The following is a 17,563-nucleotide window of genomic DNA, read 5'->3' on the forward strand; positions in this document are numbered from 1 at the left end:
CTTTTTTTTTTTTTTTCTTTTCAACGTTTATTTTATTTTTGGGACAGAGAGAGACAGAGCATGAACGGGGGAGGGGCAGAGAGAGAGGGAGACACAGAATCGGAAACAGGCTCCAGGCTCTGAGCCATCAGCCCAGAGCCCGACGCGGGGCTCGAACTCGCGGACCGCAAGATCGTGACCTGGCTGAAGTCGGACGCTTAACCGACTGCGCCACCCAGGCGCCCCTGTGATGGTGGTTCTTAAAGTGTGCGTCCGTGGATTGCTGGCTGTTCCTGAAACCCTAACGTTGAATCCATAGGCCAGAACTCTAGTAGTAATTGCTGAGGTTTTGCCTCTTCTACTTTGTTTCACGTTTGAATTTTGTTGATGTTGATGGTGCAAAAGCTGTGGTAGGTAAAAGTGTCGGTGTTTGATTGAAAGAATCAAAGCAGTGGCTCCAAACTGCACGAACAGTCACTGTAGTTTTCAATACCATAGGCTCCTAGTAAAATAACTCCATTTTTTTTTACGTGAGGATGCCCTTGCTAAGCAAAGTTATTAACTGTATTGTCTTTACCAGTAAGTACATGTCTTTTTAATAGTCTTTGTGAAAACTGGCGCCCGTGTTCTCCACATTCTTCATCTCAAACCGTGTTGCCACAGATTGACAGTAGATGCAGAGGTGGTCATACCGCTGGTTTTGTTGTTGTTGCTAGTTTTTTTGTTTTGTTTTGTTTTGTTCTTTTTGTATTCTTGACCTTTAAATGATTTGCAACAGAAAACGTAGTCAGCTCTGAATTTTTTTGTTTTAGAAGGTAGGGTGGTTTTCACACAAATTTTGTTTATATTAATATGTCATGATTTAACAAATAGTTAAAAATTTTCTCTTTTAATTCCAAACATATTTATAAATATCAGCAGATATAAACCACATAAACAAGAGTGCTTTGGGGCTCTTCAGCAATTTTTAAGAGTACAAAGAGGTTCTAAAACCAAAATTGATCAGAGCATAAACGATAGCTTTGGCTTTTTATTGTCATTTTTGGTTTGGTTTAGGGTGTTTTTAGGAACATCCTAAAGGTTCAGTGGTTATTGTTGATGATTTTGATCATGCTAACATCATCTATGTCCTAGACATCCAGTGCTGATAAGACATCTGTGTTGATAAGGCAGCCAGTGGCATGTGTCCGTTTTTCCTATTTTAGGTGGTTGTGCTATTAGTGTATACTTTTATGAGCTGTTTCATCCTTGAAAAGCAAATCTAGAAGCCACCGAGGATTCTTTTGTTTTCATTAGTTTACTTTCCATTCATTTGTTTGGCCTTTCACATTTCAACTCAGAAACGATTAGCCTGCTCTACTGGAACTGACGTTATTTGGAAAAGTTTAAAGATGGCAAGCCATATGAATTTGACTTTCTTGCGGTCTGTTGTTGGATTGACTCTTAGTTATGTTAAAGTTATGTAGGCAGTAATAGCTGTCCAGTTCACTAGCCACAGTCTTACACGATAGAGAAAAATAAATCTTTCAAGGATCACCATGTGTCCCTTTGAAAGGCTATGCCATCCAGGAAGATCACTGTAACTTTTTTTTTTTTTCAACGTTTATCTATTTTTGGGACAGAGAGAGACAGAGCATGAACGGGGGAGGGGCAGAGAGAGAGGGAGACAAAGAATCGGAAACAGGCTCCAGGCTCTGAGCCATCAGCCCAGAGCCTGACACGGGGCTCGAACTCACGGACCGCGAGATCGTGACCTGGCTGAAGTCGGACGCTTAACCGACTGCACCACCCACGCGCCCCAAGATCACTGTAACTTAATTCAGTTTTAAAGAAACTTTGGTTTTCATGTGAATTCCACATTCATTGGACAGTTTCCAAATGTGTGCCATTTCTAAGCCATTTCATTAATAATACAGGAGTGGAAAAATCCCATACACAAACAACTTGAAAAGGTATAGGAAGAGAAGGGGCCTGAAGTAGCATCAGTTATAATTTAGTTAGCATTAATCGAGTTAACCATGCTCACAAGTAGGAAGATGTTCGTGAAAATTTGAAACACACTTTATTTTTGAGTATGTTATCCAGTTCACTGACAAGTCTTTCTCTGTGGTGGCTGAATCTTAGTGTCTTTCAGTTGTTTGGGCAATGGATTTGAGCCTTAAAAGTGAAAGTACTCTCTCGCACTCTGATGGCAGCATCTGCACTGGGAATGAGAGCAGGTGAAAAACCCAGTCTTTTCCTGTTTTTAGAACTGCTTCATTCTCTGCAATCTCTTTCCTTAGATGCATTGCTCCATCTGTCTTTATTTTCTTGCCCTCTGTTAACCTGGATTCCATTTATGCTGACCAGGTCTTTAGAGGTATGCGGCATTTCCTTTTAAGACAGGACATCGCACGGGCGCCTGGGTGGCTCCCTCAGTTAAGCGTCTGGCTCTTGATTCTGGCTCAGGTCATGATCTCGGGGTTTGTGGGATCAAGGCCCACGTCAGGCCTTGCTGCGCTGACAGCACGGAGTCGGCTTGGGATCTCTCTCTCTCCTTCTCTCTGCCCCTGCCCTGCTCGCTCGCTCACTCACTCTGTCTCTAAAAATAAATAAATAAACTTAACAGGTTTTATAAAAAAAATACATGTTAAAGGTAACAATTTATATTCATCTCACAGATACCATTTTTTTGTTTCAGCTAGTAAGAGCCAGTCAGCTTGTCTGATTTAAAAGGAAAATTAAAAGACAAAAATCTGTAAATACCGTGAGATCACTTTAAGGTAGACTAAATCCAACTCATTTAATTCTGCCTTGAAGTATCAGCACCCTGTGTTAGCACTGGAATAGATCCAGCCTTTCATGGGGATCCAAAGAAGACAAGCAGCCAGCTACCACGTAGAGTCCCACCTTATACCGAGGAACCGTTGCCTTGCATGTTTGAAAATGACGATTTTCTTTCCTGTGAAGGCTCTAAGGCCCAGCAGCTTCTGCAAGGACTGCAGGCGAGTGATGAAAGCCAGCAACTCCAGGCGGTTATCGAAATGTGTCAGTTATTGGTCATGGGAAATGAAGAGACGCTGGGAGGGTTTCCCGTCAAGAGTGTCGTTCCTGCTTTGGTAAGAGACATCCCCCCTCTTTCTACCTTAGTTGTTCTCTGGATGCTACCGTGAAAGCACAATTAGTGTCATCGTGAATTTTAAAATACGGTAGAACTAAGAGCGGATTGTGGCTTCATGCTTAGAGATCTCGTGACTGATGGTAATAATGAATCAGTACATCTGCTCAACTACTTCTTTGTAAGTAGTTACCCATCTTTGATATGTAAATGACTCGTCTTCAATTTCCAGTCGTTTGTCCCATCGGGTAGGACCTAGACTTACTGCGCCAAAATTGACACGCTTTCTCTTTTAAACTGGTGATACATACGCAGTACTAAACGGCTCGCTTGTGGGCTGGCTTTGTGGGTCACAAAGGTTTCATGTTTGATAATTGTATGCAATGGCAGAGCATTCAAGCCAGAATACCACGTGAATCCTTCCAGGTTAGGTGTTACGTTAAGCAAACATCAAAGAAACAAAACAAAAAAATCTTCTGGTGACTTTTCAACACGGTTGTGAGTTGATGTTTAAAATTTTATTAACATCTTAATCGCTTAAGCCTTTTAATGGAAAACAACAGGAAGAGAAATTGCCACTACTAAATATGTGCCCCTGAGTCTTAAATAGTGGCTTGGTAGTTTTCTGAGTTCAAGATGAGAACACTTGGCTATAATTGAAAATTAAAATTTAAGTCGACTAAAAGACTAACATAAACATCATGAACACACTCAGCATATTTTACCTTGGAAGTTAAAAATAAGTGTCATGTTAAGTCTTGTTGACGGAAATTTGGTTGATATGGGATCGCCCCACTTGATCACATTATCAGATCGTGGGGGTAGTTGAATGAGCTCATTGAAACACAGGGTGACATGGTCTTTGTTCTGTCCGTTCTTGTTGGGTGGCTCCGCTCTGGCAGGGGTGATAAAGGATGGGCCGGTTTCTTTACCTTCTGCCACGCAGACCTCTGGGTAATGGACACTAGCATTTAAATATTACCAGTGCCATTCTGTTGAAGGCTGGAATGTTGATTTCTGAATGTGTAATGAAAGCAGTATTTATTTTTCTGTCTTTACATTTTGCCTCTGTTAATATTCACACTCACCCCACTCATTTCCCCCCTCGTTACAAAATAACCACAAAGAGCTAGGTTTATCTTATGTTACCTAAAATGCAGTTTTTATTAGTCGGATAAAGAGGTTATTAAATCTAGGCACAGATGTTGGCACATAATGTAATTTACTTAATTTCTTAGTTGTTGATTAGATTTGAGTGCTCAGTAGGCCTGTACAAGTCAGCTCTTGCTATTAATACTGACTGCTGTTAATGAATCGGCCAGATTTATCTTGTATCATAATTGAATATTGTGATTATATATCCATCCATCACCATTCACTTGTGTGACTGTAGTCATTTTTGGTGATGAGGAATCTATAGCAGTTTTTCCCAAACATGGTCTGTAAGGTTCATTCTACCTTAAGAATTGAAGAACTTGTTTCTTTTCTTGTTAACGTTAACAACCCCTTTCAGTTTATAGTGGGTGTTTTAGATGACTGATTGTGGATGGTTTTGAGTGCCACTGAACCCCAAAATGGGGCATGTGTGTACGTGTTTGTGTGTGCGTTTTAACAAAAAGTTATCAGGTCCTTTAGTATGTGTGTATACCTTACCGAGCATAATTCAAAGCTGAGAAGGCACTCCTGTGAAATGAATATTGTATTAGAATATCTCACGTCCATTATTAAATAATTTAATTGAAAGGTACTTTATAGCTTAAATTCTACGCATTAAAATTTTTCCATTTAGAACTAGAAGACCGTGACACATTGCTTCCCCAAATAGGAAATTTCTTTGGTAGCTTTGGCTGCTTCAGGAGGATGGACAATTTACATATATACATATATACTTCTGTATAGGGGTATTCCCACCTTTGAAAAACATGGCTGAAATTTGCTTAAGGACGTTTCCACAAGAGAAAGTAAATAAAATATTTAGACTCTCTCCTGTATTTGTAGAATAATTACATTAACTTGGGTTTTAATTAGTGCATAATTTGTTTCTGATGTGATCAATTTTGTGTTTAGATTCTATACTACTGTGCATATTACAGCTGAGTTAAATGGTGTTTGGTTCAACTTGTAGAGAAGCTTATTTACAAGAGATGAAGCATTGGCCTTGACTCTGTACTGACAGCTGTTCACAAACATCAGTGCATTGCCGGTCTGTTCGTTTATGTATTAAGTATTTATTGATGCCTGGGATTCTGAAGGGGGGCTGGAGGTAACCAGAGTAGTTGGTTATAGGTGACAAGAAAGCTTTCTTGTTGACCTGGATCATGAAAGGGGATGATCATCTAGCAGAGTTCCGAAGTGAGCTCTATAGTCTGTGAGTCATGCCGTCCTTAATATAAATCATTTCTTGTGTGTGTGCTAGGTTTTATCTTGATGTTATTTTTGTATGATAAAAGTCTTGAATGATACTTTCCATTTCCGTTGACATAGAGGAAGAAACCGTTCTTCTAGGGCTTTCCTCTAAGAATATAGATAGCTTCTAACACTTTGTTATCTTTTTTAACAGATAACATTACTGCAGATGGAACATAATTTCGATATTGTAAGTATGTGGTATATTTTGAATATCCCAAATTTAAATGTTGGGCTCTCATTGAGTAAAAGTGCCTTCTTGTTTTCCAGATGAACCATGCTTGTCGAGCCTTAACATACATGATGGAAGCACTTCCTCGATCATCTGCTGTTGTCGTAGATGCAATTCCCGTCTTCTTAGAAAAGGTAATCCTGCTTTTGCTCAGCTCGTTCGGTAGCAGGTGTAGGGGAATCCAGTCGAGGACTCTTGACTTCTAAATTCTAAAGTGGTACATCACATTGTAAGGCCACCTTAAAGGACATTTTTTTAGTGTCTATTTTCTAGTCAAAGTATATTTTTTAGCCAAGATTCCAGAAAAATATTTTATGTTTAGCAGACCAGTAGTTTAAAGTTGATGCTAATAAAGCATTTCATAGAATCATTTCAGCTTTATAATTTTTAATGGAAGCAGTTTACCACATTACTATAAAATCTTTCAGAGAAGAACTTCAAGCACTTAATTAAAATAATCTCATTCTAGAAAATATCCCAATGAGGTTGATAGCTATTTATACCCTCATTTTACAGCTGAGAAGGCTGAGACAGACAAAGTGCCTTGTTCAAGGTCATAAAGTGAGTCAGTGGAGAAAGGAAATTTTTTCATGTGGCCTGTGGTAGGTTGTGTTTTTGGTCTGTTTTAAGGGCCTCTTTCTTTTTTAATGCATAATAAAATTTGCATTGTCTGATAACCTTGGAATAGGATATAAAGCGTAAAAGCTAACTTTTAAAATTTGTTACATAAAACCACCCATTTATTGTAAATCTGAAGATTTCAAGTCCTTTCATTGGGTTTAGCTTACTCTCTATGGAAAACCTATTTTTCTGTGTCCTAAAACAGAGCAAGGTAGTCGGAAGGAAACCATAGTGACTGTATGTTATAGCTTAAGCTCATAAATCACTGGTTTTCTATGGTGGGTTTCATGTCAGAGGCAGTATACAGATTGATGGAAATTAGAGAAAATAACTGTTTATTCGTGTAGAAGATAAGCGACTAGAAAAGAGCTTGAATGATGGGCTTAAGTTACCTATTTTTATATTCTCAGCTGCAGGTTATTCAGTGTATTGATGTGGCAGAGCAGGCCTTGACCGCCTTGGAGATGTTATCACGCAGACACAGTAAAGCCATTCTACAGGCGGTAGGTGTTGCCACCCAAGGACTGTATTTCGTTTCAAGGGGGATTTTAGATCCACATTTGTCCTAGCTCCTAGATTGCAATCTCTGTAAGGTACGCATGATGTTTCCAAAGTGATGTGTTAGACTTCTTAGTAGTCTTGTTTGTTTGTTTGTTTAGTTGCTGTTAGAGGGCATTTCTTCACTTGAACGGTTTCCTGTGTTTTAGGGTGGTTTGGCGGACTGCTTGCTGTATCTAGAGTTCTTCAGCATAAATGCCCAAAGAAATGCACTAGCGATCGCCGCCAATTGCTGCCAGAGTATCACGCCGGATGAATTTCATTTTGTGGCAGATTCCCTCCCGTTGCTCACCCAAAGGCTAACCCATCAGGTAAAACATGAATCTGTTTTGTGTGTCATAACATGTTTCTACTATATCTTTGAAAATGCCACTTTCATCTAGGGCTTTCACTCTTCCAACTGGATAGATAAATTGGAAATACTCTGATCCATGTTTCTTTCCTCTGTGCTTTCCAGTCACGTACCACATTAGGTAGTGTTACACAATTTGGTGGGCTTACCCAAATGACCAGCATTTCTTATGCTTGATGTCTTCAGGTATTTTGACTTTAAGGGATGGAATGGTTATTTCAGCAAACATTGAATGTTTCTTGTGTGATAAAATCAGAATTTCCTTTCGGAACGATCATCTCGCCTGTAAGGCATTGGGTTAGTCAGGAAAGACTAGGAAGTTATGGGCTCAGATCGGAGGTGAGAAGAGACTGTGTCCCAAATAGAAATGAACTGGAAAAAAAATGCAGACTGTGGCTGTCTGAGGTTGGGGAAGAGCAGGAGCCATTATTTGGGAGATGGAAGCGGTGGGCCTGGTGATGGAGGATGAGAAGCAGGAGACCCTGGTGTGGAGGACCGTGAGTTAAGCTTCATTGTGGGGAAATCAAAAAAAATTTTTTTTAATGCAAATCAATTTTTTTTAATTCTTTTTAATGTTTATTTATTTTTGAGAGAGAGAGAGAGAGAGACAGAGAGACAGAGCATGAGCAGGGGAGGGGCAGAGAGAGGGCGAGACACAGAATCTGAAGCAGGCTTCAGGCTCTGAGCTGTCAGCACAGAGCCCGACTCGGAGCACGAACCCACAGACCACGAGATCATGACCTGAGCCGAAGTCGGACGCTCAACCGACTGAGCCACCCAGGCGCCCCTGCAAACCAATTTTTTTAAAGTGTTGTTGCTAAAATGATTTTTGGAAATGTGACTTTTAAGTCACCTTTACAAAATATGTTTAAAATCTTTTTGGGAAAATTAGGTAGAGAATATGCTAAATAAGGGCTTTATATAAGATAGATAAAATAATGATTGAGTCACTCTGAGATGTTTTGCTTCTAAGATGATCAAGACACAAATCGGGCCATTCGTTGTTTCTTTAATGTTAAAACTTAGGCTGAGATGGCCTGTGCTTATCAGGGATAGAAGTATATTCTTGGGTTGGCTGTGATTTCAGTACCTTACTTTGGAAATAAAGTGTGAGAATCAGAGAAGTTTAGTAGTTGGTCTCTGTTGTTTGTAGCACTCTGTCTAGACTGAAGTACTGATGGTGAGGGCATAGGGCTTCTATAACACCAGAGTTATTCTTTTATACAAGCACGTCTGGTTTTCATATCTGAAGCCCCTTGATCGATAGGAAGAAAAAATAGCAGTGTCAAAACACTTGCTTAGCTGTTAAGTTATTCTTCCCATTCTAATAAGGACATTTCATATGTTTTCTGAATGAGGCCACTGCACTAGTTTTTCATAGTGAATACAACAAATCTACACCTGGTTTCGCACATCATCAGTAAACCTCTGGTTCATGCTTGTATACTGAACTGTTTCCAACTTTTTAGTGTATATAGGTTTTAAACCTTTCTATGGGGAATGCTTTTTTAGAGTGGTATCTTTATTATAATTTGTGTTTAGGTATTAAGTTAGCAGAAGCACAAAAGTTGTTCCTTCCTTTCTATATATTTTCTCTTATCTCTTGGGGCCTTAACGGAGGAGAGAAGCTCTCTCAGTGTGATTCTCTTTGCTTTGAAATCATGGTGTTACTGATTGTACCTTGCTTATTATAAAGGCTCATTGGGTTTTCAGAGCCCATCTAATTGGGCTGGCCTTGAAGAATTTGGGGATAGGAAGAAAATTAGGTAATAATATGAGATAGTTTTCTATTAACAAACTTTTTTCTTTTATTAAAAAAAATAGGACAAAAAGTCGGTTGAAAGCACTTGCCTTTGTTTTGCACGTCTGGTGGACAACTTCCAACATGAGGAGGTGAGCATGTAGTCTTTGGTGGTATTTTTGTGAAAAGGTTAAATTGCTGAATCACAATATAATAGTATCTTTTTTCCTTCTGTTTGTGAAGAATTTACTCCAGCAGGTTGCCTCCAAAGATCTGCTTACAAATGTTCAACAGCTACTGGTAGTGACCCCACCAATTTTAAGTTCTGGGATGTTTATAATGGTGGTTCGCATGTTTTCTCTGATGTGTTCCAACTGTCCGACTTTAGCTGTTCAACTTATGAAGCAAAGTAAGTGCTACTTTATTATCCTGCTGTAGGCGAGAGAGGCGGTTGTTTTGGTTTTTTTTTTTAAATGTTTATTAAGTAAAGCCAACATAAGCAAGTAGAAGAGCTTGCTAATAGCTCAGACACTGGGTAGTAAAGGAAGAAAAATGTTAACGTGACGCAGCAAATCCTTAGATTGCAAGTAACTTGTTCTGCGAGTGTTCTGCAAGATGAGCAAACATTTCTAACATTTTAACTTGATAGATGAGCGACGTCTTGCCGTACAAGTAGTTAGTACATGTCGACAAACATCACGTGATCACAGCTAAGCCAACGGTTCTTGAAATTCGCTTTGATATTCAAGTGCTTTGGATTACAAGCATGTTTCTGGAACAAATTATGCTCACAAAGCAAGGTTTTGCTATATAATAAATTTGTGTGGGAACAACATAGTAGTGCTCCTTACATACAATTGTTTGGGTATGTAGTATATTAAAATTTTATCCTAGGTGATTCAAGGGCTAAAGGTGCAAGATCATTGCCTTCTCTACAATATCAATGATGTAGTGACGCTTCATTGGGAGAATTTTGAATTTTATGTTGCCAGTAACTGCTTGTCTTCTGCTTCTAGGTGGTCCTTTCTGCCCCCATTAGAGTTTTTCCTTATCTGATTTCACAGTGCTTTACTCCCTCAAAAATTCGGAACTTCTTTACACAGTTGAATCTCTCATCTTTGCTGCTTTAGTATTTTCTAAACCTTTCTCAACCTTATCTATAAATATAGTTTCCCTGCACTGCTGTGTTGCTATTGCTTCTGTCTCAGAAACCTTCGATTCCCCAGGTTAATGTCAGAAAACAGTGGGCCTCAGAAAGCATCTGTATGTTAGGGTTATTGCTAGGAGAGTAGTGGTCACATTTGTATGGAGTGCGTATTATAGTGGGTAATTTCGTGCTTCTAATCTCTGAGGACATCACCGCGGTGATGGTATTCACTGACAAAATAGCCTTTGTTGTCACTGCCTCAGATATGTCACATAATACTATTTTGGGGGGGGGGGTCAGTTTTATATTTAGTCACATTTCTTGTGAGTAAGCACATTGGCCCAGGATTTTGCAGAAAAATAGTGTTGTTGAGGTGTTCTATTGAAAAGATTCCTCTTAATGCAGTGAATCACTCCCAAACCTGGTATTCCAGAGAAAACTGCATAGCTCGTGTCATAACCAAAGTGAGAAGCTGAGGAAAGGTTTAGCTTTTTCTTTAATCATCACAGTGCATTTTGCTTGTTAAAATCCCTAGGAGCCCTTTGAATCTCCCCTCTTTCCTGAAGTTTGAGTGCAGATTATTTCTTGTTACCATGTGGTGCACAGCATTTCCCTAAAACCAGTTTGGGAAGTTGCTCACTGACTTGTTTGCTTTACCATGTTGAATTTTTTTTCCTCATGATGAATATTTTCACCTTTTGCATACTCCATGCATGAAATTTGCCACACATTTATCATGTGGACGCCACTAGACCTTTGTTTTCTTCGTTCAGCAGTAACACAAAGGAAAAATTTTGTCACCCTCTAATCTCTCAAAAAATTAAGGAGTCCTTATAATGTAACATTGCCATGAATTCACATTTCTTAGGAAAGTTGGAAAAACTAGTTTTTCAAAAAACTTAAAATATTTTTTTAAATTTATATTTATTCTTGAGAGAGAGAGCTTTAAGCAGAGGAGGGGCAGAGAGACAGGGAGAGAGAGGATCCTAACTATGCTTTGCACTGTTAGCGCAGAGCCCGATGCGGGGGCTCAAATTCACAAACCATGAGATCATGACCTGAGCTGAAATCAAGCGCTGGATGCTTAACCTGCTGAGCCACCCTGGCACCCCAAGAAATTTAGAATATTTCTAATCACTGTCAGTGAAATTTCTGTGGGGCAGCAATTTAACTATCCACACTCTGCCCCAATCAGTAGTGAATACTTTCTTTGATAACATTTTTATGAAATTACGGGACATAAAACACTTCAATGAAACGTTTACATTTTGCACACGTATAGTATGGTATTTGCGGAAACAGCCACAACAAACAAAGACCTAGCTTTGTTACTTTTAGTTATTTGAATGACTAAACCTGTGTGGGTAATGGGGGCTTCCTCATGTCACAGCATCCGTACATCAGACTGGTTTTCATGCAGATCACTCTATAAACTGATGTCTTCTGAGAATGGAAACTTAGGGTAGAGGATATGTTAACGATCTTTGCATTAAGTTGGCATGCTTGTCTTGTAAGTAATTACTTCCTGATCACAGTATGGTAACATTCAGATGCTTGTAACATATAGGTTTTACCGTGTTTGACCCCGGGTTTTCAGTATAAGACAAATACACGAATATACTTGAATTGGGGATTAAAATGTGCATTGAATGTGCCTTTGCACGAAGCACTGTGTTCCTCAATGCAACACAAAATTTAAAAGTTCCCCAAGTCTCTGGGGGTGGATTAGTGATTAAATGTACAGCTGGACTTGAGACTGAAGTCTTTTTTTTTTTTTTTTTTTTTTTTTGTTTGTTTGTTTGTTTGTTTGTTTTTGAGAGAAAGAGAGACAGAGCACAAGGCGGGGAGGGTCAGAGAGAGAGGGAGACACAGACTCTGAAGCAGGCTCCAGGCTCTGAGCTGTCGGCATGGAGCCCGGCACGGGGCTCGAACCCCCACTGAGCTGAAGTTAGCCACTTAACTGACTGAGCCACCCAGGCACTGCTAGACTGAAGTCTTTAGAAAGAAATTGTTAAAATCTTCATAAATTTCTTTTTAAGTTTTCATTATAACTCATTTGGACTTGTAATTTCTGTAGTAATTGTTTTGTAAGAAAATAATTCATTTTACTTTTTTCATGTATAGTTGACTTTAAGAAAATAATTCTGATTGCCACCCCCCCCCCCCCCCCCCCCCCCGGGAATGATTACCTATTACGTTAACTTTCGTGAGCTTTTGGTTTCTGTTGTTGGTTTTACAGATATTGCAGAAACACTTCACTTCCTCCTGTGCGGTGCCTCTAATGGAAGTTGTCAGGAGCAGATTGATCTTGTTCCACGAAGCCCTCAAGAACTGTACGAGCTGACGTCTCTGATTTGGTAAGGATCGGGCCAGTAGTAACTGTGGTTTATAGGTGGGTGTTTCACTTTAGAGGTCTGTCATTTCATAGTTCAGGAAGCTACTTAATAAAATAATTGCACCTCTGTTTTCAGCGAACTTATGCCATGTTTACCAAAAGAAGGCATTTTTGCAGTTGATACCATGCTGAAGAAGGGAAATGCGCAGAACACGGATGGTGCAATATGGCAGTGGCGTGACGACCGTGGCCTTTGGCATCCCTATAACAGGATTGACAGCCGGATCATTGAGGTAGTAGTTTCATCGTACCGTTTAAAGATGTTTATTTTGGTGGAGAGTGGGTGTAGGGATGGAGTGGGGAGGTGGATGTGTGTACTTCAATGTGCTCGCTTTTGAATTAACTCAAGATTCTCTCATTTTGTCTCCTGAGAACAAGGTCCTCATTTCTGTTCAGGTCAGAAAACATGATGTTCTAGTCCTGCTTCTGCTGCTAACTACCTGATTGACTTGGAGCAAGTAATTTAAGTTCTTTGTTCCATAGTTTCCTCATCTCTGAAAGGAAACATTGGAGGAGTTAGGCCAAATGTTTAAAAGTCCCTTCTGTCTCCTACCCAGAAGAAAACCTCCCATAAGCAAAGATTTGCATACAAATCGCTGTTTCTCAGCACTTACTAAAGAGCGAAAACATGGAAACAACTTACATATCAAAGTCTAGGTGAAATGGTTAAGTAGGTTTTGATACATACTAGCCTCATGTAATCCATTGGGATAAATTTTAAGTGACATAAAATGGGATATGATAAATGACCACGTAATAATCAAATTTTGTGGCTCTTTGGGGAGCTCAGCAAAATAATAGAAAAAGGAATAATACAAAGGAGAGAGGTGCACCAAAAAATATTTAGTGTTTTCCTGTGAAGATTTTTTGTGTGATTTTATTCTTTTCATTACTTCCATGTTAAGTATGCATTGAATATTTCAAAAAATTTTCAGGTCCGGAAAATCGCCCTGTGTAAGAACTGTTGGTCACAGCATTAATTGGGGTACCATGCATCATTTACTAATACTTTCAGTGTGTGAGATACCTTTAAGTCATACTATCTTTCCCAATTTTGACCTGTGATGTTTGAATCTTTATAGAGCATCACTCTTGAAGAGACATTCTTTAAAGATGTCTTCTACCTGTTAGTTTTTAAAACCAAATTTTTGAAAACCAACTTTGAAACCACTGTTACCAAATCAGAAGTTCTTCTGAAAACATCCAAGTTTTGAGTCAGCTTTTAGGTGTGATGGGTCCACTGTGTGTTCTCTTAGTGTGTAAGCAGGTCATGGTCTAACGTGGTCAGTGCTAAGCCGCCTTCTTTTAGCATTTTCTTATTAATTGCATTTTCCCTGTTTGCTTACTCTCTTATACTTCCCTGGAGGCCTGTCTGCCACTTAACCTAGGAATTCCATACATCGGACTGTTACAAAAATGAATATTCTGTCACTTCTTTTGGCTGTCTTATGTCAAGCACGTAGTGTCAAAGCGTGTCATTTTCTTTTCGGACAGTGCCTGCATGCACAGCCTAAGCATTGCTCTCTCAGGTCCAGTTGTGTCCCTTTCAATCTTAGAGCATGGTGTAAATGGAAAGCCTTTTGATCTAAGGGTAATTTTATAGGAGCATATTGTTTAAAGAAGATTTTGGTGGGCTGCTAAGAATCCATGATGTAAATAACATTTTAACCTAAAAATTAGATACTAAGATTTTATGGATAACGATTTTTTTTTCTATCAGCAATGTCTTAAAAGCTTCCTTAATACAAATGGTGTCATCTTCATGTCACTGATTCTCCATGACTGGATCTTTCATCAGGAATTTATCTGTATTTATTTATGACTCCAGGGGCCTAAAAGGGCCTGTGGTGTTTATTTGTGTTTAATTAAAAATGATTTATTGAATAAATGAGTGTTGTCACATCCACACTATTAAATCTTCCATATTCTTTGACTTCACCATCTGAAACCTGATCAATAAATCTGTAAGTTAGCGTTTATGAAGGTTCCCCACTGTGTCTTAAGTTAATAAATTTCTCCATGTTTATATTCAAGGTTTCTCTCTCTTTGCTCTCAGGCAGCCCATCAGGTCGGTGAGGATGAGATAAGCTTGTCCACTCTGGGACGAGTTTATACTATTGATTTTAATTCTATGCAGCAAATCAATGAGGACACGGGAACAGCACGTGCCATTCAGAGAAAACCTAACCCCTTAGCCAATACTAACACTAGTAAGTACCTTTCGAGTTAATAGTAGTACGATACTGTCATGTGAATAATATTTGCGGTGATTGTTTCATTGAGTGTCTTTCTTAAGCTGAAGACTGCTGCATAGGAGTAATTAATTTCTTGTTGTTTCTATCGTGTTTTAATTGATGAATAAGCCAGGATTGCCGAAATGGTACCCTCCGCATTATTTTTCTGCTGTGTGGTTTGCTGTGTTCCGGAATTCCAGCGAGAATTGGCCCATGCAGTTTTTTTATCTGATCCTGTTCTCCCTCTTTTACCTCTAGATCCACTTGCACCTGTCAGATTAGTTTTTCCAACCTTATAGATTATACTTTCCCGTGAACGTTCTCTTCTTAACTAATGACCAATAGATGATTTGACTGTTTTTTCAGGTTTCTGACATTTATCTTTGTCCTTGGGGATACATACCATCTATTGCTTTTGCAGCTCTAGTTTAGAATGCAGGGGTCAGCAGACTTTTTCTGGAAAGGGCCAGATAGTAAATATTTAACCTTTTGGACAGCACGGTCCCTGTACTCGACACTGCTGTTGTGACTCCAAAGCCCCCATATACAATATGTAAACAAACGCACGTGGTTATGTTCTGGTAAGATTTGCTGTACAAAAATAGGTGCTGGGCCACATTGGGCCTTTGGACCAGACTTTGCCAACCCCTCATCTAGAGCTTACTTTTCATCAGTTTCCTTTCCCCTGTACTTTATTCCCCCTAAGGAAAGCAACAGATCATCTTGTGTTTCCGTAGCTTCTAGTCACGTACCCTCTGTCCATTACTTGAACTCTGTTTCTTACCAGTGGTTCAGGTGGCTAACACTGAACATCCTTAGTGTTTTGTTAAGTATATATTATTAAAATAAGAGGTACAGTGTGCTGGTGGCTTGTTCTTTCGAGCTGGCTACATTTTGTCTAAACGCTGCTCGTGGCATCTTTGTAGACCCTAGTCAGTCATATTAGATAAGTTGACTTGTTACATGACCAAATTTTTAAAATAACATTTCAGATAATCACGGCAGCTTGCGTGCTTTATGTTGTTTACTTCCTTGTGTTTCTGAGGTCTGTCACTTTAGGATTGTCCGTTTTTTTTACAACAGGCGGATATTCCGAGTTAAAGAAGGATGATGCTCGAGCACAGCTTATGAAAGAGGATCCGGAACTGGCTAAGGCTTTCATTAAGACGTTATTCGGTGTCCTTTATGAAGTGTATAGTTCCTCGGCAGGACCTGCGGTCAGACATAAGTGCCTTAGAGCAATTCTTAGGATAATTTATTTTGCGGATGCTGAACTTCTGAAGGATGTCCTGAAAAATCATGCTGTTTCAAGGTGTGTTCATGAAAATAGTGAAGACTTTTTAGAAATTCAAGTCTCTGCAAGTAATTTCAGAAACCTTAAAAGTGACAACATAGAAAAAATATGCACAGAACAGTTTATTTGTAGTATCTGGAGCCCCTTGTCTCTTTATATGCATACACACCTTTGAGAAGGACTAAAACAAATGCAAAAGTTGAGCGTTTAAGAAAAACTTGTCGTTGTAGTGGACTGTTTTCATAATTAAAATGTTTTGCTCTCAGAGTTAAAGTAGTATGGCCCAAAATAATTCTCACATTCAGACAGATGTTTTATATATGAATGCTTTCTTTTTTTAGTCACATTGCTTCCATGCTGTCAAGCCAAGACCTGAAGATAGTAGTCGGAGCGCTTCAGATGGCAGAGATCTTAATGCAGAAGTTACCTGATATTTTTAGTGTTTACTTCAGAAGAGAAGGTAATGTCCTCCATACTCATTCATTAATGGCTAGTCTTTTCGTTTACGTAGTATTGCAATGGCATGTATAGTTCTAATTCCGAACAACCTCTTACGTGAGAAGTCTCCATCCTTACAGCTCACATACATACAGGGTGTGTCCTTTGTAAAATCTGTTGATACAAGTTGTGTGAGATTCACAGTCTGTTGATAAACAGTAAGTTGTAATGATTTGAATGTTTATGGCCCAGAAGTAATCATTAACATTTCCTTTCATGTAGATAACGTGCAGCTCCCATAAAGACGCCTCGAGAAAGTCAGAGGCCACTTTCTTTCCCAGTGAATCCCATTAGTAGATCAGAACACTTGTAAGAGGGATTATTATTTACTTCGTCGTGTGCCTAGTGGAATATTTTTAGGCTCCATTTATTTATGTACTGAAATCTTTAGTATGCAACTGGTCTGGTTCCCTGATTTGAGGAATCTGAATGTGGAAATCAGCCTAGGAGAGATGGTACTTGTCTGTTCTCTTTTTGAAGACCTCAAAGACTCTTGTTGCTCATTCAGGTGTTTTCTCCTTTTCAAGCATTCCAAGATATTAAAAGAAGTTCTTTCTCATAAACAGGTCTCTGTAATTCTTTTGGTCTTTTAGAGATACTTTGGTGTTGCGAGGACACAGGAGATCATGGTGTTTTTATACTGAATTAATCCTTAGCTTCATCTTCCATCTTACCAACAATTCTAGTTCTTTCTGCAAATGGTCTGTTTTCCCTTCTTTCATCACCTGATGCTGGCTCTGTATCTCTTCACATCTTGAGAATGCTGTAGTCCTGTTAGTGTAAGAGTATTAAATAGGAAGAGGCTTTCACCATTTTTTACTAGTTTTGTTTAAAAAACAGTCAAAAAAAAATTCCAGTGCTGCATATTTATTTGAAGTGGAAAGCAAACTCCATAACTGTGGTTTACAAATGGGGTGCCTGTATGAATAGATGTTTCTGTGCTCACATAAACATTTGGTATGTGGTTTTTTTAGCCTTGGATTATCTTATAATTTGTTTTGTATCTTGG

General features: G+C 39.0%; 1 protein-coding gene across 16 annotated transcripts in view; it reads left to right on the forward strand.

Annotated features, from left to right (window-relative positions):
* The window catches only part of TRIP12 (thyroid hormone receptor interactor 12), a 140,878-nt gene that overhangs the window by 88,957 nt on the left and 34,358 nt on the right, over nucleotides 1-17,563 (forward strand). For 7 of the 16 annotated variants that reach the window (XM_047872857.1, XM_047872855.1, XM_047872860.1 and 4 more), the window contains 12 exons: nucleotides 2,929-3,077; nucleotides 5,637-5,672; nucleotides 5,753-5,848; nucleotides 6,746-6,838; nucleotides 7,043-7,204; nucleotides 9,070-9,138; nucleotides 9,230-9,395; nucleotides 12,373-12,490; nucleotides 12,605-12,764; nucleotides 14,585-14,738; nucleotides 15,846-16,074; nucleotides 16,398-16,516. In XM_047872857.1, the coding sequence (XP_047728813.1) occupies nucleotides 2,929-3,077; nucleotides 5,637-5,672; nucleotides 5,753-5,848; nucleotides 6,746-6,838; nucleotides 7,043-7,204; nucleotides 9,070-9,138; nucleotides 9,230-9,395; nucleotides 12,373-12,490; nucleotides 12,605-12,764; nucleotides 14,585-14,738; nucleotides 15,846-16,074; nucleotides 16,398-16,516 (1,551 nt within the window). The remainder of the gene's footprint in view (nucleotides 1-2,928; nucleotides 3,078-5,636; nucleotides 5,673-5,752; nucleotides 5,849-6,745; nucleotides 6,839-7,042; nucleotides 7,205-9,069; nucleotides 9,139-9,229; nucleotides 9,396-12,372; nucleotides 12,491-12,604; nucleotides 12,765-14,584; nucleotides 14,739-15,845; nucleotides 16,075-16,397; nucleotides 16,517-17,563) is intronic. The other 9 variants (XM_047872859.1, XM_047872861.1, XM_047872865.1 and 6 more) reach the window with 3 other exon arrangements.

This window comes from Prionailurus viverrinus, chromosome C1, assembly GCF_022837055.1.
Source record: "Prionailurus viverrinus isolate Anna chromosome C1, UM_Priviv_1.0, whole genome shotgun sequence".
Lineage (NCBI taxonomy): Eukaryota > Metazoa > Chordata > Mammalia > Carnivora > Felidae > Prionailurus > Prionailurus viverrinus.